The sequence below is a fragment of the Chrysochloris asiatica genome, unplaced genomic scaffold, assembly GCF_000296735.1.
Source record: "Chrysochloris asiatica unplaced genomic scaffold, ChrAsi1.0 scaffold00055, whole genome shotgun sequence".
Classification (NCBI taxonomy): Eukaryota; Metazoa; Chordata; class Mammalia; order Afrosoricida; family Chrysochloridae; genus Chrysochloris; species Chrysochloris asiatica.
Genome location: NW_006408573.1, coordinates 18,361,480 through 18,383,204, shown reverse-complemented (window position 1 = coordinate 18,383,204; position 21,725 = coordinate 18,361,480). Strand labels below are relative to the sequence as shown.

General features: G+C 56.0%; 3 protein-coding genes across 3 annotated transcripts; 1 reads left to right on the top strand and 2 right to left on the bottom strand.

Annotated features, from left to right (window-relative positions):
• Window positions 1-594: 594 nt before the first annotated feature.
• ELMO3 (engulfment and cell motility 3) lies at window positions 595-5,501 on the bottom strand. The gene is made up of 20 exons (XM_006863604.1): window positions 5,412-5,501; window positions 5,203-5,243; window positions 5,039-5,111; window positions 4,011-4,061; window positions 3,713-3,882; window positions 3,525-3,624; window positions 3,276-3,427; window positions 3,117-3,195; window positions 2,940-2,990; window positions 2,734-2,856; window positions 2,512-2,643; window positions 2,313-2,414; window positions 2,127-2,235; window positions 1,883-2,019; window positions 1,637-1,800; window positions 1,417-1,529; window positions 1,233-1,337; window positions 1,057-1,139; window positions 890-976; window positions 595-807 (listed from the first exon to the last, which is right to left on the bottom strand). Exons 1-20 carry the CDS (start codon window positions 5,487-5,489, stop codon window positions 595-597), a joined length of 2,163 nt encoding a protein of 720 aa, XP_006863666.1. The 5' UTR covers window positions 5,490-5,501.
• A 1,033-nt stretch (window positions 5,502-6,534) lies between these two features.
• On the bottom strand, window positions 6,535-12,768 carry E2F4 (E2F transcription factor 4, p107/p130-binding). Its single transcript, XM_006863603.1, has 10 exons — window positions 12,634-12,768; window positions 12,043-12,152; window positions 11,743-11,904; window positions 11,394-11,437; window positions 9,736-9,797; window positions 9,251-9,533; window positions 8,642-8,821; window positions 6,985-7,032; window positions 6,739-6,783; window positions 6,535-6,650 (listed from the first exon to the last, which is right to left on the bottom strand). Exons 1-10 carry the CDS (start codon window positions 12,766-12,768, stop codon window positions 6,535-6,537), a joined length of 1,185 nt encoding a protein of 394 aa, XP_006863665.1.
• A 1,842-nt stretch (window positions 12,769-14,610) lies between these two features.
• Window positions 14,611-20,080, top strand: EXOC3L1 (exocyst complex component 3-like 1). The gene is made up of 13 exons (XM_006863602.1): window positions 14,611-14,656; window positions 14,864-15,039; window positions 15,118-15,337; window positions 15,985-16,597; window positions 16,677-16,794; window positions 16,937-17,062; window positions 17,162-17,262; window positions 17,668-17,778; window positions 19,008-19,137; window positions 19,239-19,361; window positions 19,438-19,593; window positions 19,684-19,808; window positions 19,891-20,080. Exons 1-13 carry the CDS (start codon window positions 14,611-14,613, stop codon window positions 20,078-20,080), a joined length of 2,235 nt encoding a protein of 744 aa, XP_006863664.1.
• Window positions 20,081-21,725: the final 1,645 nt, after the last annotated feature.

Here is a 21,725-nt window from a genome sequence, read left to right as displayed (position 1 = left end):
GGGGAGGAGCAGATTATACCTCCTGCCCTGCTCACTCCTCAGACCTGGGGCTGTGCCTCACCTTGTTCCCAAAAGCATGCTTTCAGCCCCTATAAGCACTGAGTTTTAGCAGCCAAGCCAGTCTTTGTTGTAAACTTAAACACGATTAAAAATCTTTAATATCTTCCCTCCTTGTCTGAAGTTCTCAGACTGCAGGCTCCTCCATAACTTCAGCTGAGGAGGCCTAGCCCAGAACAATGTGGGAAAATCCCAGAGACACCATCATCCTCCCACCTGGGCCAGCGCCCAACAGGCACCCCATGCTGTTCAAGGCTGGGCCACTTTGAGTTGACTCTCAACCAGGCCTAGCTTCTTTCTGGTGCCCTTCAAATGACCAGCCCCCCCCCCAATCAACTATTGCTCCCAGGTTGTACCCCAACCTGTGGCCCTGGCCTGATGCTCCACCTCACTCATCAGCTAAGCAAGAAAGCAGGAAGGGAGACTAGCTGTCACTGAAGCAGGCTTGACGTACATAGCCAAGCCGACTTTATTTCTGCTGCCATCTTGGCTGACCAGGATTGCCTGTGCTTCCCCACTTCCCACCTCTCAGCCCCGTCAAGGTTCAGCAATGCTGCAGTCGTAGCAGAAGTTGAAGTTGGTGGGGGGCGGGGGCACAGGGGGCGGCTGCTCAGGGATCGGCACGTTCTCCAGCTCCAGCAACCGCAACTTGGTCTCCATAGTTAGCAGTAGCTCAAGGTCCACCCGCGTCTGCTCACTGCCCATAGGGTTACCCAACAGGGCACTCAGCCCATCTACCCACAGGTGGAACTGGAAATGGGGTCAGTTCTGAGGACCTGTCCATCTGCCCCCAACTCCCACCCAACTCAGTTCAGCCTGGCCCAGTACTCACCTCCTTCTTGGAGGGGGCGATGAAGTTGAGGTGCACCTCCTGCTCCCCATGGTCATAGCTGACTGAGAAAGCTAACTCACAGAGGTCCTGGGAAAATAGGTGGCAGAGGCACTAAGCAGGCAGCAGGTGGGGCAGGGTCAAAGGGACTGGGCTCCCACCACACTCACTTTGTTCTGCTTCCCGGAGCCCTTCTCCCGGATGTGGGGGCAGTCCCTGCCTGTCATGAGAGCCCGGATGTCGGCCACAGGAACTGCAGGAAGAGGGCTTGTTGACCGCTAGGGCCCAGGTGGCAGGGGCAACTGAGGAGACAGGTGTCTGTCCTCTGCCCTCCCCTTGCTCTTACGCTGCTCAGGCAGGCTCTCAGGGGGCAGTGGGCTCGCACCCTCCTCCACATCACCATACTGTAGCACCTTGTGGTTGGGGGACAAGCAGCAGAACCACAGCTTATCTGAGGGGAGGAAAGGCGAGTCCAGTGAGGAAGGAACTCTGGCTCCCACTTGCCTACCCACCCCTGACCACTGAGTGACCTTGGCGCCTCCGGCTGCTGATCTTGCGGAAGAGTGTCCCCTCACAGAGGTGGAGCAGACGCTGTCTACGGATCAGGTCCAAGAGCTCCGGCTTCAGTTTCTCCCGCAGCTCCCTGGATGGGGGGAGGAGGCTGCACTTGCCAGGACTGACCAACATCAGGACCCATGGAGCACCAGAGAAGGTGGGGGCCAGGATGGGGATGCAGCCCCACCAACTCACAGTATAGGAGGGGCCAGTGTGCCTTCCTGGTGCAGCCGCTCTGTCTGCCGCAGACGAAGCACCTCTCCATAGGTGAGCGCGTTCACCTTAGTTCGGAAGAGCTCCAGGGAGGTGGGCTTCAAGGCCAGCGTGCGGGCCAGCTGCTCCCGCACCACCTGCATGACCTGGGACCACCCCAAGCACCCCCCTGTTCAGCACCTATGCTCTGGACCCCACCCCCTGTCCCAGGTTCCCATCCAGTCCCACCTTATCAAAGTCCTCCTGTGTGGCCCGCATCTCCTTCCAGGTCTTGTTCAACAGCTGGATGCCCACGCAGAAGAGCTCATGGAAGCTCTGGTCTTGGCCAAAGAACATGGGTGAAAAGTCCTGGGCCGTCTCGGAGCCTGGAGCGGGGGGGCAGGAGGGGCTCAGGGAAGGAGTGTGTGCAGCCCCTGGCCCTCTCTGCCCTTCCGTCCCTGTCCCCAGATCCACCGTGCCCAGCCCTACTCACAGGGTTCCCCGACATGGAGCAGTTCACACAGCAGAACCGTCAGCTGGATGCTGCTACGGGCAAAGGGACACTCGTGCTTGTCCTCACGGCTGCTGTTCTCCAACACAAACTGGGGTGGGATGGGGGCAGGGAGTCAGGGCTAGGCCATGGGGGAACCCTTCCCTCCCCATCCAGTCTATCACTGACCCGGCTATAAGCACTGGGTGCATGGCTGGAGAAGTACAGCATGTTGTCCAGGGCCAGCAGGCCGGGGGGCACGCGCTCCAGGTCCTGGGCTGGGTTGCTGTTCTGAGGAACAACACTGGCAGTTCAGGAAGGGCCCCAGTCCTCAGAAACATTAGCTCTGGGTAGAGGCATGGGGGCATGTGGGGCAGGACTGGCTCACCGAGAAGCCCAGTTTGCGGAACTCGCGGGCACAGAGGGAACGGCGGCGGTCAGCACTCAGCCCAGCCCCCAGGGACTCCCCGTCTGACTCAAAAGCCGCCTGGCGCAGGACCTGCAGCTGTTCCCGCTGCTCCTGAGGACAGTGGTGGGGAGGGGTTTCAAGATCATGGATTCAAGGTCAAGCTCCAAACTGCCCCCAGTTTCTTGCCCCTAAGATCTAAACCTGGCTGTAGGGGTCCAGTGGTGTCCGCATGCGTGGCTCCAGCAGTCCCAGAGTGAGAGCTTGCAGGACATACAAGTGATGAGCCATTTCGTCACCCAGTGGGGTCACACTGTGAATGATATTCTGAGGGAGAGCAGTGCATGGGTGTGAGCGTGTGCAGGGGACTGGGAAAAGAGGTGGGAAGGGGTCACCTGGACCGGTCTTACCTTATAGATGAACTGGCGAAAGTTTCTCTGCCACAAGTAGTCAAGCATTTGCTGAGGTGGGTGAGAAGGGGACTCAGATGGTTTAGCCCCAGCATCAGCACCCAGCCTTTAGTTTGGGGTGAGCACAGAGTCCACCAGCTCCTGCCCACCCTATGCAGCCACCAGGCAGATACCCACCTTCCTCTCAGTAGGATTGGCCCCTTGCAACAGGGCTGTCAGCAGTGCCATGGCCTTGGTTTGCAGCTGCTGGTTCATCCTGCAGCAAGAAGACAACTCAGCAGCCATTTGAGGTCTGGAGCAGCTCTCCCCACTCACACCCCACCTCTCAATGCTTACACCTGAAGGTGCACCAGCAGCCTGTCCAATGGCACCTCGCTTTTCACCAGCTGGCCCAGGACAGAGCTGCTCAAGGTCACACTCTCCAGCAGCCCGAGGGCCAGGGGCTGTACAGAGGCATCCATCAAGTTCATGTTCACGTAAGCCACCACCTACAAGGGGAGCAGGGGGGGGTCTCACCACAAGTGCCCAAGAAAGGCCAGATCCTGTCCACTGCCCTCACCCTTTGTCCCAGAAAAGCCCACCCACCTTCTTGACAAAAGGGATGCTGAGCGTCTCCCAGGACACCACGCCGTGCTCCATGAGCTCCAAGAAGGCCTGCAGCCCGAGGGCCAACACCTCCCCTAGGCTGGGTGGGGACATCTGGAGCTGAGCAGGACCAGAGCAGGATCCAGTGCCCCACCATGTCCCCCAGCCCACCAAAGCCCTGTGCTCACTCGTCCCCAGCTTCAATGATGGTGCCTAGCCTCTGAAGCCCATCACGACTAATAACCTCTCTGGCAAAGGTCAGGTCTGGGGCCAGTAGAACAAGGTGCTGCAGGGCCTCCCGGCGCCCTTCACGACTCCCGCTCTGCAGCCCACCCAATAGCCGCTCCGCCTCCAGGTCCTGGCAGGGACAAGCACAGAGAGGAAGAGGCTGGGTGGAGGGAGAGAAGTGGGCACTGCTAGATTGGGCAGAAAGGAGGGAGAGCCCAGGGGCAGGGAGTGGGAGGGTGGAGGCAGGAGGGACTTTACTGGGGCGGTGCTCAGGCACAGGATGCTGCCATTCTTGATCTCCATGCGGTTCTGAAGAAGACACAGTGGGACAGGAAGTCAGGAGAGGTCTGATGGATGGTCAAGTGGCATATTGGGAGACTCTAGTTAGGCACAATGGTTAAGCACTCAGCTGCTAAGTCAAAGGTTAGCAGTTCAAACCCACTAGCTGCTCCAAGGGAGAAAAGACCCAGCGATCTGCTCGTTAATATTACCCATACCCACTGCCATCAGTCAATTCCAATTCATAGCAACCCTCAGGACGGCAATCTTTACCGAAACAGACAACCTAATCTTACTCCCAGGAGCCACTTGTAGGTTAGCGGCTGTGCATTTAATCACTGAAACTAGAGCTCCCTCCCTTACAGCCATGGAAACTGATTTGCAAGTTCTACTCTGTCCAAGTTGTACACCTAAGCCCTGGTGTGGCACTGTGGGTTAATGTGCTGGACTGCAAGTTTGTTGTGAATCTCAAGGTCGGCGGTTCAAGCTCACCAGCCGCTCCTTGGCAACCCTATACAGGGTCCTTATGAGTTGGAATTGACTTGACGGCACTTAACAACAACTCTTGTCTTATTGGCTCCTGGTGTAGTGCTATAGGATAAGCACTGAACTGCAACCCATGAGGTTGGTAGTTCAAATCTTACAACTGCTTCTTGGAAACCCTATTCAAGGTCGCTATGAATTAGAACCGACTGAACGGCACTTAACAAATAACTCTGTCCCATAGGGTCACTGTGCGCGAGCACTGACCATGTTGTTAGGTGCCATCGAATCATAGCAACCTTATACACAGTAGAACGAAACACTGCTTGAAACTGGGCCAACCTCACTATTGTTGCCACACTTAAGCCCATTGATGCTGCCACTTGGCCAGGTATACAACAAAACAATATCTCATTTCAGGTAATGGGATGATGATTCAGAGGTATCAGGGTCAGTGGGGTGAGAAGGGAGGTCCTTAGATAGTTGGGTTCTGTAGTATATGGGAATAGCGGAAGGGAACTTACGTTCTCTGTGATGTATCTTCTGTGCCCATCAGCAAACTGCAGGGCATAGCGCTCGGAGTGAGTGAGGCTCCACCTGCCGAAGGCACAAGGCTCAGTGACGCCGCTAGGGGGCGCCTCCTCCCCTCCCCTTCCCTGCACCCTGTGACCCAGCAGCCCATACTCACTCGTCGCATACCTCCTTCAGCACAGTGGCCAGCGGCTTTGCCTGCAAAATGGAGGGACAGGTCATTCACGGGCTGGGAGTGGGGAAGTGTGTGGGAGGACTCTAGGCAAGGGGTACAGCGGGCTGTTCCGACGGGAAGGAAATATAGACCCCGGTGAAGGGGGCAACCCAGAACAGTGGGACAGATGGCGACGGAACAGGCTGGGAGACCTGGTCCAGCTGGATGAGTTGAGGGATGGCGTGAGGCATCTGGATGGCGATCTTCACCACATTCCTCGGGGGCGCCATGGTCCAGCCCGGCCGTGGGGTGTGCGCCTGCACTTCCCCCAGACGGCGCTACCTCCAGCCCAGGGCACACCTGGTCTAGGGCTCCTGGGGACGACAGCGTCACCCCGCACCCGCACTCACGGCCCAGGCTCCCACTCCTAGCTAGGCGACGCGGCCTTCCCAAGGGAGTGGAGCCTAGTTCCGGGTTGAAGTCCCGGGAGTAGAGGGTAGACTGGCGCCTGCCCCGCCCCGCTGAGGCAACCCCGCCCCGCCCCAAGGTGCGGCAGGTGGGGGCGGGGAAGAGCTGGTGGGGGTGGGGAGGTCAGGCCGCCACACCTCCCTTTCCTGCAAGGTGACCCACCCAATTCACTGCCACACACACAAAACCAGATCACAGATCACCTTAGGCATGGTGTTTATTAACTTGGACACTGTACAAATATTACAATTTCCTTTTGCTGCAAAAAGTATAAAAATAATCTTTATATAGGAATTCATTCATTACTGTAAATCTTTCTAAATCTCTGCAGATGGCTCTAACTGAGGGGAAATGAACAAACAAGGGACTATCCTCAGGGACCAACCCATTCAAACGACTATCTGGAGACCTGTTCCTCTGGTCAGCACCCTACCACCACCACCTTCAGGTTCTCAGAGCTAGGGCAGAGCAGAAGGGGTGCCCACGAGGTCAGCAGGAGCTGTAGGGTCAGAGGTGGGCAGCAGCGAGGGCTAGCGGGTGGTACTGGTAAGCCCCCATCTCCACCCAACCCTTCCCTCCTTGTGTGTGTGGGTGGGGGTGGGGGGAGGCTTGCAGGAGTAGTGCAGTGGGGCTGGACAAGTTGCCCTATAGGTGCCACTGGGTGGCAGTAGAGCTGGGGCCTACAGAGTGCAGGTGGGAGAAGGCCCCAGGAAAAGAGGCCAGCCTGGTGCGGGGGCAGGAGGCAGGGCTGGTCCTGGCTGTGCAGCAAGACAGGGAAGCCAGGAGTCAGGGTAGGAGTGAGGTGGGGTGGGGAAAGGCCCTCCAGGTCAGTCTGTATCCCAGCCACACAGGACAAGTCTCTGCCAGTCAGAGGTTGAGAACAGGCACATCAAAGAGGTCACAGACGCCTTCACTGTCGTCCAGGTTGTAGATGTAGTCATGGTCTCCAGGGGGTGGAGAGAGACGCAGGAGTGGGGCAAACACTGCAGAGAGCACTTGGCTGAGGCCCTGAGTCAAGGTCCTACCCAACTCTTATCCACCCCCAACTGCCCACCATCCTAGAGCACTCACCTTCTGAGGACATCAGCTCCTCTAGCAGCTCGGAACTCATGCACTCTGGGAAGGAGGGGAGCTCAGTTACTTCTGGATGTCACCTCTCCACCCACCAGTGTAGAGGGGACCCTTCCCCACCTGCCAATGGCTTGTCCCTTTGCCCCAGGTACTAAGTACAGCCATAAGGTCTTCAGAAGGACAAGCAGACAGCAGTGGGACCCAATGAGCTGTGCCCCTCAGCCCCAAGAAGGAATACAGCCCTACCTCGTGTGGGATCAAAGATTTCCGACAGCTCTTTGGGGAGTTCCAGAACTGAAAGACAAGGAGGGCATGCTCAAGGGCACAGAGGCCCAGTCAAGTTCCACTTCTGCCCCTGCTTTCCTTGGATCTTATACCATCCACCCTGCCCTGGGCCAAGCCGGCATTCTGAGTTGGTCTCTCGCCTGCTAGATCCAGATTCCTCAATGCTGAACTCAGGGAACCAAAGGCCTGCCGTAGGCGCCTGGCACAGTCATCCTAACTTAGTAGCACTGCATAAGGGAGCAGGCCTACCCATTCCTTTCTGGGTGGATCCCATGCACACCCTGACTGAGAAGGATGCTTTACCCACCATCTGAGCCCATCCCTCAGGTTGTGTCACCTGCTACAGTGTCACCACTGTACCAGAATGGTCTGATAGAGGGAGGAGGCAAACAGGAAGCAAAGGAAGAAGCAGCTGTGAGTGCTGGGGCTGGACCGTAAGGGGCTTCATTATGCCAGGTTTAGGAGCTGATTTTATCCAGCAGGCCTCAGGGAGGGGCTAAAGGAACATTTTAAAACAGGGGACTGCCGTGGTCAGCTTTGCATTTTACAAAGTTCTCTGTGTCAGTGGTGGTCAAGAAGCAGCTGCTACAGTATCTGGGCTAGGAATGCCCAGGACCAATTGTGGGGCATAGGATTCAGGTGGGATGGGAAGAAGGGTCTACAAAGAACTTACTCAAATGAGGTGGGGTCAGAACAGAGGCAGGAGGAAGGAGATGGAATTGGAGTGACACTTAGGTGTCAGGCCTGAACGATGAGGGCCAACAACAACAGGAAAGCAGTTTTTGAGAAAAAGAGCAGCTCAGTTGAGGACATATGGGAACAGGGTAGTGGGAAAGGCAGGCAAATGAGAAAGAGGTGGGAGGGTTCCGCCCGGTTTTTAAGGAAGAACCAGAGAGAGGTTGAGAAGGAGAAGCCAGAGAGCGCGAAAGGCCAAGAGCAAGAATCGTTAAAAGCCACAGAAAGGAAAAGCTGTCAACACCACTCAGCAAGGGGGCACCAGAGCAGACCCCTGAATAGCCAGCCTCATCCTCAAGGGCAGAGCTGGTGCAACACGGGGAGGTGGGGAGACCTTGACCCAATCTGAAGGGTGACTTGGTGACAATGACATGAGTGAAATGAAGTGGAGCTTCCTTTTTCAAGTCCAGCTAGCAAAGACATGGGGAAATGGGAGCGGACACAGAAGAGAGTCAGGTCATTTAGTGAGAAGGTATCGCAATGTTGTGGACTAAGGAGGACGTAGAAGGGAGAGGACACTGGGTAGACGACATTATTCTCCTCGGAAGACCAACGTTGGTGCCTGGGTGGCACACTTCAGCTCCTTCCCCAGGAGAGACTCATGCTTTCCTAAGGCCTGAGTCCAAGGAGTAGTGGCAGGCAGAGCTTGAGAGAGGGCCAGGGAGCCCCGCGCTAGCCCAGGAAAGGGACAAAGGGGCACCAACGCTCACCCTGGCTGGCAGAGGGCTCTGGTGTCAAAGGCCAAGGTTAGTGGGAGGAAGCTGAGGCCTTGAGCTGGCAAGCTCTGACTGCAGAAACAAGAGGGCTAGGTTCCATCCCCAACTCTGTCACAAAGGCCTGAGCTGAGGCTGGGACCTCCTGGGCTCACTGGGCAGGTACTTACCACCTGTGGAGTCCGCTTTGACAGGCTCAAAGGAGGTAGCAGGGCTGGGTCCGGATGAGCTGTTGCTGCTGTCCAGCAAGGCAGAAGACTGCAGTGGCCGGGTGTCCAGGGCTGTTGCACCCAGTGGAAGTGAGCTGAGCTCACCACTGTCCTTGCAATCCGTTCCTGGACCGCAACTCACTGCAACCACATCCCACCACTCAGTCACCTGGAGTGCCAGAAGTCACGCTAGAACCCTGACCAGAATGACCTGGTTCCCGGGCCCAAGGAAAATTAAGCACTGCCAAGCTTCCTAAAAGGGTGACCAGGCCTTGAGTTCCTAGAGTCAAGAGGAGACTCATGGACAACATAGAAGCCATGACCTCACTTCCAGAGGTGTGCCAGGGCAGTTGGGCACAGGCGTATCTGGGTAAGTTGCCAGCACAAATGTCCCTTCCAACTCAGCTTGACTGGTGACTGCTATAGCAAGGGAAATGGAGGGGAGATGGGGGCCAAGAAAAGGACAAGCCCCACAGACTTTCATCCAACTCTGAGTACAACACTGCAAAACTGAGAATCCACCCCTTGGGCCCCAGGAGGTAACATCACCAGCCACCCCATGTGCCTCACCTGTGCTCTCAACTGCTGTGTGGGCCACCCCCTGAGCCTCAATGCCGCTGGAGACAGGTGTAGGGGTGCTGGGACGGGAGGTTTCCTGAGGCTGGGCCAGGGCAGGTTTGGCCAGCAGTGGGGGGGTAGAAGTGGCAGGAGGGCCCTGGAGCAGATCTTCAGGTGGTGGCACAGGCACAGCCACAGGTGGTGAGCTCCATGCCTCCTTGTTCACCAGCAGCACCTCAATGGGACCACTCACACTCTTCAGGTGAATCTGGTATTTCTTCTGCCCATTGAGGCCCTGGAGGTGGGGGTGGGGGATGGGGAGAGTTGGGTGCAGGCATGGCCAGGGTGCAGTATCCTCTCCCAGCCCAGGCTGCCCATCCTCCTAGATAACCCCAATCCCTGGGCCTCCCCCCCTACCTGCCCCACCCAGGACTTATCGGGTCCCACAGCCAGCACCCGCCCTCCACCAACCCTGCCTGCTTGGGCTGAGCACCCACCTCTGGGATGGGCACCTCCAAGCTGGTGCCCGATGGAGCCCGGATGGCCAGGAGGGTATCACCTAGAATGACAGAAGGGCTGGTCAAGCCCAGGGGCTCAGTCTGAGCTGGAATGAGGGTGCCTCCCCTTTGGAACACAGTAGAGCATGGTCTCTGAGGGGCTAGGCAGTAGGTCTCACCCACCCCCTGTAGTGGCTAGGCACAAAACTAAAAGTCTTCTCTCCCTGAGAGCCCAGGGGTCAGTCATCAGCAAAACTGTTCAAACACATGGAGCAAAAGATCACAGGTCAGGGGTGCCTCAATGATCAATTGACAGGGCTGCCTCCTAGGTATAAGCGTTCTGATTGAGGCCAAGGTCTCTTCCCCAGGACCAGTCTGGGGGATACAAAATGGAAAAGGACCAGCTCCTGTATACACACTGCAACTAAAAACTTCAGGTTGGAAGTAGATGCCACTGTTCCTTGCATATAAGCACATCTATATACTGATATGGCGCTGTGGGTTAATGCACCAGACTGCAAAGCTGTTTGAGCTGCAAGTTTGGCGGTTCAAGGTCACCAGCATCTTCTTGGAAAACCTATACAGGGTCGCTATGGGTCAGAAATGACTTGATGGCACTTAAGGACAACAACAACAATACACACAAATGGAGTCCTGGTGTGGCGCTGAGGGTTACTGCGCCAGACTGCAAAGCCATTTGAACTGCAAGGTCAGCAGTTCAAGCTCATCAGTCACTCCTCAGAAACCCCATACAGGGACGCCATGGGTCAGAACTGACTTAACGGCACTGAACAACAACATACACACAAACAAAGGAGCCCTGCTATTGCAGCGGATTACAAGTTGGACTGCTAACTGCTAGGTCAGTAGTTCAAATCCACCAGTCACTCCATGGGAGAAAGGGGAAGTTTTCTACTCCCATGAAAATTACAGCCTAAGAAACCCTATACAGGGTCACTATAAGTGGGAACCGAGTCAACAGCACACAGCAGCAAACACACACACACACACACACACACACACACACACACACACACACACACAAAGCCCTAGGGGCATAATGGGTTACAGGTTAGACTGCTAACCGCTAAGTCAGCAGTTCAAATCCAGGAGTCACCCCTTTAGGAGAAAAAGAGGTTTTCTGCCCCCATAAAGTTTAACATCCTTGGAGCCCTGGTATGGCGCCATACATAGGATAAGCACTTGACTTCAAGGTCGGCGGTTCAAACTCACCAGTCATTCCTCAGAAACCCTATACAGGGTCATTGTGAGTCGGAACTGACTCAATGGCACTTAAAAAAACCCTATGCAGGGTCGCCAAGTCCAAACTGACTCGACAGCACACAACTACACATAAACACACCAATATTCTCTTTCCCTCCCTCCCCCAACAGTGTTTGAGAAGCCAAGCCCAAGGAATAGTACAGATGGGGGCAGCTCCAGGGTCCCAGCACAGGATCCTGTGCCCACTTAGTATAGCCTCCACAGGGTCCCAGTGGACCCCTGATTCCAGGACTTACCCACACCTGGTTCCTCTCTGTGCAGGCCCCAGGAACCCTCCTAAGAGATGGAACTCTCCTTGAACACTGAGCCCAAGGCTCAAGGCTGGGGCTCAGCCCAGTCCCACCCTCAGTACCCCCTCCCCAGGCTCTGCTCACCAGCAAAGCATCTGCAGATGTCCTCATGAGTCACGTAGGCCAAGGTGTGGGGGTTAAGGAGAATGGCCGATGCCCTGTCTATAGTGACAGATGGCAGACCAAGAAATGACCCAGCTCTTTAGCAGAAGTCTGATACTCAAGTCCTGTGAGGAAGCCCTGGGGCTTTTTCCACATGGAAGGGATGAAAAGCCAAGGCTGGAGGGGAGGAACTCTGAGAAGGGAGCCCAAAGCTGGGGCTGGAAGGCCATCCTCCCCTGAGGAACCAAGCCCAGGACACCACAGAACCAACCCAGCTGAACCAGAGGGCCCCTTGCCCACTCCCCCAGAGCAGGGGCCGCTGGGAGGATATCAGCTGTTTTGCACATCCTCAGTGATGTTCCGGATGCTCTGCTGCACCCACACCTTGTGCTGGTCCAGTTCTTGCTCCCGTTGCTGCAGTTCCTCGATCTCCGCCTTGAGTTCAATCAGCTTATCCGCAATCTCCCGGGTATTGCAGCCAGGCCCCACGCCCCTGAGTGCAGGGAGCGGGGCTGAGAGGACAGGCAGGGGACTCTGGGTCCCACGGTCCCCCAGGCTCTCCTGCACAGCTCCCGCCTCCCACACTTTTGGACAGGAGACCCTACTGCTCTCCCAGACGCCCCCCACTCACTTCCACTGGATGCTGTTCTTGGATTTTTTCTCAATCAACCCGATACCTTCCAGTACGTTAGTAATGTCGTAAATCCGCCGCTTCTGGCGCACAGCGAGGGTGTCAGCTGCCTGGCAGACAGAACAGGGTGGCGGATGCTCAGCCCCATTCAAAGGTGCAGCCCCGTCAGCTTTCCACGTACACACAAACTCCCACAGTGCCTGTCGGGTCACAGCAGGCCCCCAGCTCCCTGGAGACATAGTCTAGGAAGGGGGCGGCCTGGGTCCCAACCCTGCATTCAGGCACCACAGCAGCCCAGGACCTAGGGGCGGCAAGAGGTCTGGCGAAGCCCTGAAATGATGCTTAGATGCTCTTCTCCACCAAGTCGGAGGGCCACGAGGGCCTGCACCTGCACCCCCGCGCCTGGCATCTAGTTGGCGCTCATTGCGGTCTCGCAAATGAATGAAACGACTGCCGGCCTCCTTCGTTTGAGAAGGCATATAGATAGCGGCTTGCTCTTTGAGAGCTCGGTGGGGCCGTCCCCGGGGTTCCCGCTCCTGACCCAGGCCTGGTCCACCACCCCCTCCGTCGCCCTCTTAGCCCGAGCCGCACCAGCTTGAGGTCAAGCACGCCGTCCTTGGCCTCCTGCAGAAGCGACACGAACTTGGTGGTGAGAAGTCCCAGACTCTTCTCGTGCCGGCTTGGAGTGCCCGGGGGCGGCGGCGCCTGTGGCCCGGCCTCCGCCATCGCGCCCGCCCGCCGCCTCCCCTCAGCCAGGCCAGGCCAGGCCGGCGCCGCCGCCACTTCCGCTTCCGTTCCGGGTCGCCCGGCCGCCAGCTCCTACATTGCTGCTTCCGCTTCCGCCTTGCGCCCTTTCAGGGAACCCAGCCCAATTTCTATCTGCGGGCACCGCCGCAAAACGGGAGGGACCGTCAGCAAATGTCCAATCGCGATGGAGAAGAAAACAATTCGAGGATCCTAGGCACTGGAGGACCTCGTGAGGAAGGATGTGGAAAAGAGGTCTGGGGGCGCCGGAAACTTACTTGCCAACGGGCTCCAACATCACTAATTCCACCCATAGCCCCATCTCTGGAACGAAACAACAGTGATGAAAGTTCCCCCAAGCTTGCTCTTGGAGGCTGCCCCACCGCGTTAGGGTCATCCACCCTATTTATGTCTCTCACTTCCCGCCAAAAAGGAAGCACTAACGACATCTAGGACTCCTGGTGTGGCGCTCTGGGTTAATGCGCCAGACTGCAAGCAAGCCACTTTGAACTGCTAGGTCGACTTGAAAGCACTTAACAACAACAAACTTGTTTACCAAAGAATCCAAAGTAGATCCTGGCATATAGGGAGGATTGTGTGTTTGCTGTTGTTGTTAAAGTGCCATCGAGTTGGTTCGGATTCATAGCGATCCTGCTTAAGGTATCTAAGAAACCACTGGGGAATTTGAACAGCTGATATTGCAGTTAGCAGTTCAATCTTTATTTAACATTATTATTTTTATTCTTATTTTAGGTCAAGGTCTTTAAGCAACAGATATTGAGGCAGGAATTTGACTTCAAGAAGTTAACTGGGGATCTACACTTACAAGGAAGTAAGACCAGCAGATGTGGGCAGGCGGAGGAGTTAAACTGTGGGGCAGTTCTAATACAGGGGTCATTCCATCCTTACTAGAAGCCCTGAAGCTGAGAGGTCATTCAGAGTTCCAAATGCAGGCCCCAACAGTGACAGAGACCTCATCCCTGACAGCATTACCTGACTGGAACCCCTTCTCTGGCTCCCTACAGCCCTCAAGATAAGACTTCAGCTCTTCAGACAGCATTCATGGCCTTTCAGTCCCCCTCTCACCATCATCCTCTTCATAACAACGGACCCTGCCATTCCATTTCTTATATCTGTGCACACTCAGTTCAACCCAGCAGGGCCTGAGTCCAAGTTGTATTTGTGTCAAGGGCACTAAGAGATAACACAGTGGTCAAGACTTCATGTTCACAGGGAGTACATCCCCTTCCCCAGCCCTCCCCACCCCATCTCAAATTCAGATGCTCTTCCTGTTGGGAATAAAGCACCAGAGACTCAGCTTCCTTCCTTTCTGCTGTGGCCTTGGGGAGGGAGGAGCCTCTAGGGGTGAGAGGCTTCCTTGGGAAGAGGAAGTCTGCTGTGTGCCCAGGAGTGCACTGGAGGCCCTGCAATTGAGTGACTAGCTTCATCCAGCTCCATCACGGGGCCTGGGGAGAGGGCCATTCTCAAGGCCAAGGCTATCTGCGGAGGAGGGAGAACTGGGTGCCTGATCAAGCCTGGTGAGTTCCACACCAAACCGAGCTCTGCAACTCAGAGCAGGTGCAGGGCCCAGCAGAGGCTTGTGCCTTTCTTACTGGGGATACAACTGAGAAATACAAATGGGTGAAGGCCTCCTGGGTACCTGCTCCCCCTCCTCCTGCCTTCCCCTCATTTCCTGAGGGGGCTGGGCACAAACGCCCTTCTCTTCACAGAGGGGCCTAGACAAAGGCTTCAGCTCCAAGGAGCATATGCCCAGGCCCTGGCCCCTACTCCCCCACCTAAGATCCAGTTCCTCCAAGATCTGCCATGGACCCAGCAGCCCAGGATGAAATGGAGCCTGCCCTTCCCCCTGGTAGGAACCCTTCTGGGAGGAATGATGGCAAGGAGGATGGGAATGGTGGGGTTGTTCTAATAAGACAAGCCTGGCTGGAACTCAGTAGAGAAGTGGACGGTGGGGGGCGGGGGGGGCGGCGGGAACAGGAAAAGGGGAGCAGGTTCTGTGATAGTAGCTTCCTGCAGGCCCCACCATACTGACTGACATTGCTGCTGACACCACCAGGCTCTTCCTGCCCTGGGCCTGAGTGGCCGGAACAGGAGAGGGCGGAACAACTGGCCCGGGGTGCTGCACTGAAATGGGCCTCTGGCATCTTCTACCGGCCAGAGCAGCTGGCCAGACTGGGCCAGTACCGAAGCCGCGAGATACAGCGTACCTCCTCCCTGGAAGCACGCATCAAGGTAGACATCGGGCAGGGGTTGGAGTGCCAGGGGTGGGCTGTGGCCAGCCAGGTCTCACTGGATGGCTCCCTCCCACAGTCGGTGGTGCAGTCATACCTGGAAGGTGTGCAGACTGGTGTGTGGCAGCTGGCCCGGGCCCTTGAGGCTATGCAGGGATCTCGGGAGGCCCTAGGCCAGGCCCATAGGTTGCTCCTGGACATGGCTGAGGCCACAAAGACCCTAGAGCCCCTGCGGGAGCAGGTTGTTCAACACAAGCAACTGCAGGTGCTGTCTCAGCTCTTGCCCAGGCTTCGAGCAGGTGAGTGTGCCCAGGCCTCAGCCCTGCATCAGTCAGTCAACTAACATCCCTCAGTAAAGGTGGAGATTGCATAAAGGGCATACCTGGGACCTCCCAGAGAGGAACACAGGCTTCAAATGGCATATGCCAGCATGGGCTGTCTAAGTCAGGACTGACAACCTATCAAGTGACTCTGGACACCCTGTTTGTTAATATATTGAAACACAATTCGCTAACTGGTTGAGTGAATAGTCATTAGCATAGTTCCCTAGTTCTCTCTGACTTGTTTCTGAGACTCCTGGTTCATGTTCCATCAGGTCAAGATTTGACTCTTGGCCTACCAGGCCTCTAGGATCTGCCTGTGTTCTGTCAGAATAGCCAATATTCCTACTTTGTTGTTTTTGTTAAATACCGTTGAATCAGTTTCCTTATAGCAACCCTGTATAAGGTTTCCAAAGAGCAGCTGATGAGTTTGAACCACCGACCTTATGGTCCAAACTGACAGTGCTTTATCCTGCAGCACCATACCAGGACTTCTTACCCTACTTTACTGGCTACCAAGTACCTTAAACATCACTCTAGGGCCAGGGCCTGAGCATCTACCATTGGATCCATTGCACAGGTGGGAAGACTGAGACCCAAGGCTGTCTCCTCTTGTTCTTCCTCAGTACCAGCTGCAGTGGCCCACACACAGACCTTGATTGATGCCCAGCGGCTCATGGAGGCATATGTGAGCCTGCGGGAGTTGGAACAGCTTCAAGAGGATACCTGGGTACCCCTGGGGGGTCGAGAGTTGCCAGTCTTTGAAGGGCTAGGTCCTCTGACTGAGGCCCTAGGCTGGGCTGTGGAGAGAGTTGCAGGGGCTGCAGGGCAGCTGGCACGGGAGGACCCAGCCCTGCTGGTGGCTGCTGTGCGTGTGGCTGAGGTGGAAGCTGGACGCACAAGCTCCCTTGGGCAACCTGCTCGGGGCTGGCGGCAGCGCTTTCTGCAAGCGTTACAGGAAGGTCCAGAGAGGGCCCACTTTGGGGCAGCTCTGCTGCCTGAGCCAGGGGCCCTACCAGAATGGCTGGAAACTCTGCGGCTGGCATTGCCAGCTGAGTTGGCCACAGCAGAGGCTCTGGTAGAGCCCTGCTGCCCACCACACTACAGAGTGGTCCGGCTGTGGGCTCATACCCTGCATGATGGCCTGCGCCGGAGCCTGCAGCAACTCCTCACAGGACCTGAGCTGGGAGCTACTGATGCCTTCACCCTGCTGCACTGGGCACAGCATGTGTACCTGGGGTCAGTGCCCTGGGAACAGGGGGAAGTGGGCAACTTGCCAGCTAGAGAGCTCCATGTGACATGTGCCACCCATCTCCAGGCCGGAAATGATGGGGAACATGGAGTTAGGGCCTGATGCTGATGTGTCCCAGCTAGAGCCCCTGTTGACCCTGGAGAATATTGAGCAGCTTGAGGCAACATTTGTGGCCAAAGTCCAGGTGAGTGGTCATGGTACAGGTGCAGAGCCGCTCTGCCCATCTGCTGCAGAATGGTACACAGGCCTCTCTCATTTGTCACCTATTTGGGTTTGGTGGGGTCAGTGCCCTGCTACATTCTGCTGCCCCTTGCCCATTCCCTCAGGCAAATGTGACCCAGTGGCTGCAGAAGACACTGGATGGGGAGGTAGCTGAGTGGGGTCTGGAAAAAGAGCCAGATACAGACCCATCTGGCTTTTACCACTCCCCAATGCCAGCCATTGTCCTGCAGGTAGGTGAGAAGTAACCTGGCAGATGGGCAGCCCCTGCTGGGGAGAGGGGAGTGGGCAGGGCTAGGGTTCTGCTGATGACTGCCCATCCCTGCCTGCAGATCCTAGATGAGAACATCCGTGTGACCAGCCTGGTCAGCGAGTCACTGCAGCGACGGGTGCATGGCATGGCACTGTCAGAACTGGGCACGTTCTTGAGGAGGTCCGCCCAGGCATTTACCCACTCTCAACCCCCAGCCCTACTCCCAGGTCACCCAAAGGGACTCTGAGTGACTAAAGACACAGCAGCGGGGAAGGCTCCTTCAGACTGGGCCTTGGTGTTTTGGAGGTGGGGCTGGCTGATCATGTACTAAGGTTGTGGGAGGAATCAAATGGTTACGCACTCAACTACTAGTCAAAAGATTGGCAGTTGAAACCCACTCAGAGGCACCTTGGAAGACAGGGCTGGCAACCTGCTTCTGAAAGGTGGTAGTCTTGAAAACCCTATGGTGCAGTTCTGTTCTGCACACATGGGGTCACCATGAGTCAGCATTAACTGGCAACTAATGCCAACAAAAGAATTGTGGGAGTGCCACAGTGACAACTGCGTCACCTCTATCCACTGCAGCTTCAGTGATTCTCTGATCAGATTCTCCCGAGACCACCTCAGGGGCGAAGCAATAGCCCCTCATTACGTGCCCTACCTACTGGCTACACTCAACCACCATACAGCACTGAGGTATGAGACTCACAAAGACCACACACCTTCACTAACCCTGAGCACCTGTTACATATGTAACTAGTATGACCCTGAGAAAGAGTCCTAGTGGTTCAGTGGGTTAAGCATTGATTGAGCTGCTGACTGAAAGGTTAGTGGCTAGAACCCACTAACCACTCCGAGGGAGAAAAACGTAAAGACAATCTGCTTCCATAAATATTTATAGTCTCAAAAACCCTGTGCATCCACTCTGCTCTGCCCTACGTGGTTGTTCTTAAGTGTCACCGAGTCGATTCTAACTCATAGCGATCTTGTATAGCGTTCCCAAGGAGTGGCTGGTGATTTTGAATCATTGACCTTGCAGTTCAAACCGACCTTTCAGTTGAGTGCTTATCCTATGGTGCCACACCAGGACTTCATTCTGTCCTATAGGGTTGCTGAATCATAATAACTGTGGGGAGAAGTGGGAATGACTTTGGGTATGTCACCTAATCTGTCTGAATCTCAGTGTTCTCAATAGTATTACATGAGTAATCATGGGATGGATGTTCTAAGAATCACACGAGATAAAATATATAAAGTTCCTACCATAGTGCCTGCCACAAATTAGTGCTCATTCATTTGTTCAACACATATTTATATGTTGGGTTACAGCTGTGAACAAAACAGACAAGTTCCCTTCCTCTTGGGTCTTATGTTCTAAGGGAGGGAGAGAAGACTGGGGAGGACAAACAAGTTAACTATTTTTCTCACTCTTGACCAGCCCTGGTAGCACTGTAGGATATGTACTGGACTGCTAACCATAAGGTCCTCAGTTAAAACCCACCAGCCGCTCTTCTGGAGAAAGCTGAGGCTTTCTGCTCCCGTCAAGATTTACAGCCTCGGAAACCCTATGCAGGGTCGCCATGAGTTGGAACCAGAACCGACTCCACGGCACATAACAACAACATGAGTAGGAATCTACTCGATGGTGTTGGGGGGGGGAAGACTGGTATTAACTCCTTACCCTTAAGGTGAGCAAGCAGGAACCTAAAGGCATGACGTGCTCAAGGACGCACCGCAAATTAAAGGCAGATAACCCTGTAACTCCACCCCCTCCAACCCCACCACTCCTTCTCTGACCTTTAAAAAATGCATCCTCTGTTGCCACACACAAGCACCTCTAGGGGGCGTGCGGGTAGCTGGACCATAGAGTGCCTTATGGGCCTTGGCCTTGGTCCTGAAGCCACACTTTTGGTCCCTATTAATAGGTCATCCATGTCGGTCCTGCAGCTCGACGGGGTGACTTCAGTGGCCTTGACGCGGGTGGAAGTCGCGTTAGACGAGTTGCAGAGGAGAATCTGCCGCCTGGTGCTGGAGGCACTGCTGGCGGAACTCCAAGTGAGACTTGGGGGGGGAGGGAGGGACAGTGTATGTGGGGGGGCCTCTGCCAGGATGCTGGTCAAGATCATTCCCCTAGTGCCATTTCCGTCCTCCCTTAGCCTCTGTTCGCGACTCTGCCCTCGCGCCAGTGGCTGTCGAGCCCAGAGCTGCTGGACCGTGTGTGCGAGCGGACGGCTAGCTTATGCCGAGACTTCTGGCGCGTGCGGAGCCCCGCGGTCCAGGTGCGCTGGGAGGGAGGGCAGGGAGAGGCGCTGATGGGAAAGGCGACCCTTACTCCTCTGACCGCCCTCCATGCAGCTGCTGCTGGCAGAGGCGGAACGCACCGTGGTGCTGCAGTACCTGCGTGCGCTGATGCAGGGCCGCTTAGTATGCCGCAGTATCGACGAGCGGACCCAGGCCGCCGAGCGTCTGCGACATGATGCCACCCAGCTCCGGGAGCTCTTCCTAGGTTTGGTAAGAGCTAGGCGAAGGAACAGATGGGCGGGGTCACAAAGGTAGGGTAGTGGTCGAGGGCTGGCCCGAGAGACCCTACCTTGTCAACAGGGTCTGGAGGAGAGCGCGCAGTGCGCTCCAGTGCTGCTTTCCCTGAGAGAGTTGCTAAACCTCCGCGACCCCACGTTGCTTGGCCTCGAGGTGGCCAGCTTGCGGCAACAGTTTCCCGACGTGAGGTGAGGAGGCCCCAGGCCGGGGAGGTAGGAGGAGCCTGGGAGGGACAGGACGGGGCTGATGTGTCTGCGTGGTGCCCTGCAGCGAGGAACACGTCTCCGCCCTCCTTGACTTGCGCGGGGATGTGTCAAGAGAGCATCGCCTGGCAGCACTCAGCTCGCTGCAGGCCGGCCCACCGCCCTCTCCCCCAGCTGGCCGCCGCGCACTCTTCAGTCTCGTACCTGCGCCCACGCCGGCGCCGTCCTCCTGCCTTCCCTCGGGGCCCTGTGCCTGACATATGACTGTCCGCAGAATAAACTCATGCCCCCCTCGTGCCTGAATCTGTGTGTTGGGAAAGTTAGTGCCGCCGAGTTGCTTCCGACTCTTAGTGACCCAGTATGTGGTTTCCAAGAAGCGGCTGGTGTATTTGAACCGCCCACCTTCGCTTAGCTTACAGCGCCACACCAGTGCTCCAAATCTTACGGGATCTGAAAGCCTCAACTTTTTCCCACCGAGCGACTGGCGGGCTCGATTCCAGGACCTTATGGTTCTCAGTCCAATGTTTATTGTATGGAGTCACCGTGCTCCCCGTTGGGTGATGGAAGGGGTGAAATAAGTGTCCACAATAGCTAGGGACATGCACAGTATGAGTATAGTAGGTTATCCTCGCGCTCTCCCGGATATATAGACCACACCCACCAGCCTTAGCCTTAACGCAAGTCCCGCACGCCCCTACTTATCCTTGCTGAGCAGGGGTAATGATTGTAGACTGCCGCCCCCATTCCAGCTGCCGGGTTGACCTCGAAGACCTGAAACCCGCCTGTAATCTCGCGGAGGGTCTACGGCGAGTCGCTGCCCAGGGACGTGACTTGGCAAATGACACCGCCCCTTTTGCTCTGATTGATCCCGCCCCCGGCAGTGGTCTTTTTTTGAGCGCACGCTACCACTAAGACTGACGCGAACCCGCGCGCCATCCAGTGAGCGTGCGCGCGCCCGAGTGGTGCGTCATCTGTGTCGGCTCCGGTGGGCTAGGCGGCAGGTGACAGGCGCTGCAGAACAGGAACAGAGACGAATAAAGAAGAGAACAGGTTGGAATGCGGCACGCGGACGGGACCCCCGAGAGGCCAAGAGGGCGCGGGATGGGACATCCCCTATCTAATAAAGAACCCCTTTCCATTGTCTTCCAGCCCCGCCCTCCATTGGGCACGCCCTTCATCCCATCCCCCACCGCTTATTGGCTGCAGGTCACGCCCCTCCTCTATCTCCCCGTCCTCATTGGCTCTTTTCCACGTTATCTTCGGTCGCTTATTAGCGCAGGACACGCCCTCTCATTTGTCACTGGACCCCCCCATCAGTAGTCAACTGCTCCTCCTCCATCCTTCCATTCATTTATTTGCATCTAGTGCTAGATGCTTGGGACAAGAGGCAGATTGAAACCTATCACTGCCCTCAAGGAATTCAAGGGATGGTGGAGGGACCCATCCCACAATGACAGCCTAGGGCTTCTCGGAAGAGGCGAGACCAGAACCGAGCCCTGAAGAATGGTTAGGAGTTTGCTTTAGGGAGACATTGAGGGGAAGGACATTGGTGGAACGACCTGAGACATGAAAGGAACAGGTGTATTCTGGTAATTGCAAATAGGTAGGTTAAACAAAAGAAGGGGCTACAGAACAGGCCCAGCTACAGATCCAGAGACCAGTTGTTGTTGTTAGGTGCCATCGAGTCGGTACCGACTCATAGCGACCTCATGCAGAGCAGAACGAAACACTGCCCTATCCTGGGCCAACCTCACTACTGCAGCAAAGCTTAAGTCCATCGATGCTGCCACTTGGCCAATCCATCTTTTTCTCTGACTCTCCACCTTGCCAAACATGATATCCTTCTCCAGCGACTGGCCCCTCCTGACAATATGTCCGAAGTATGAGAGATGAAGTTTGGCC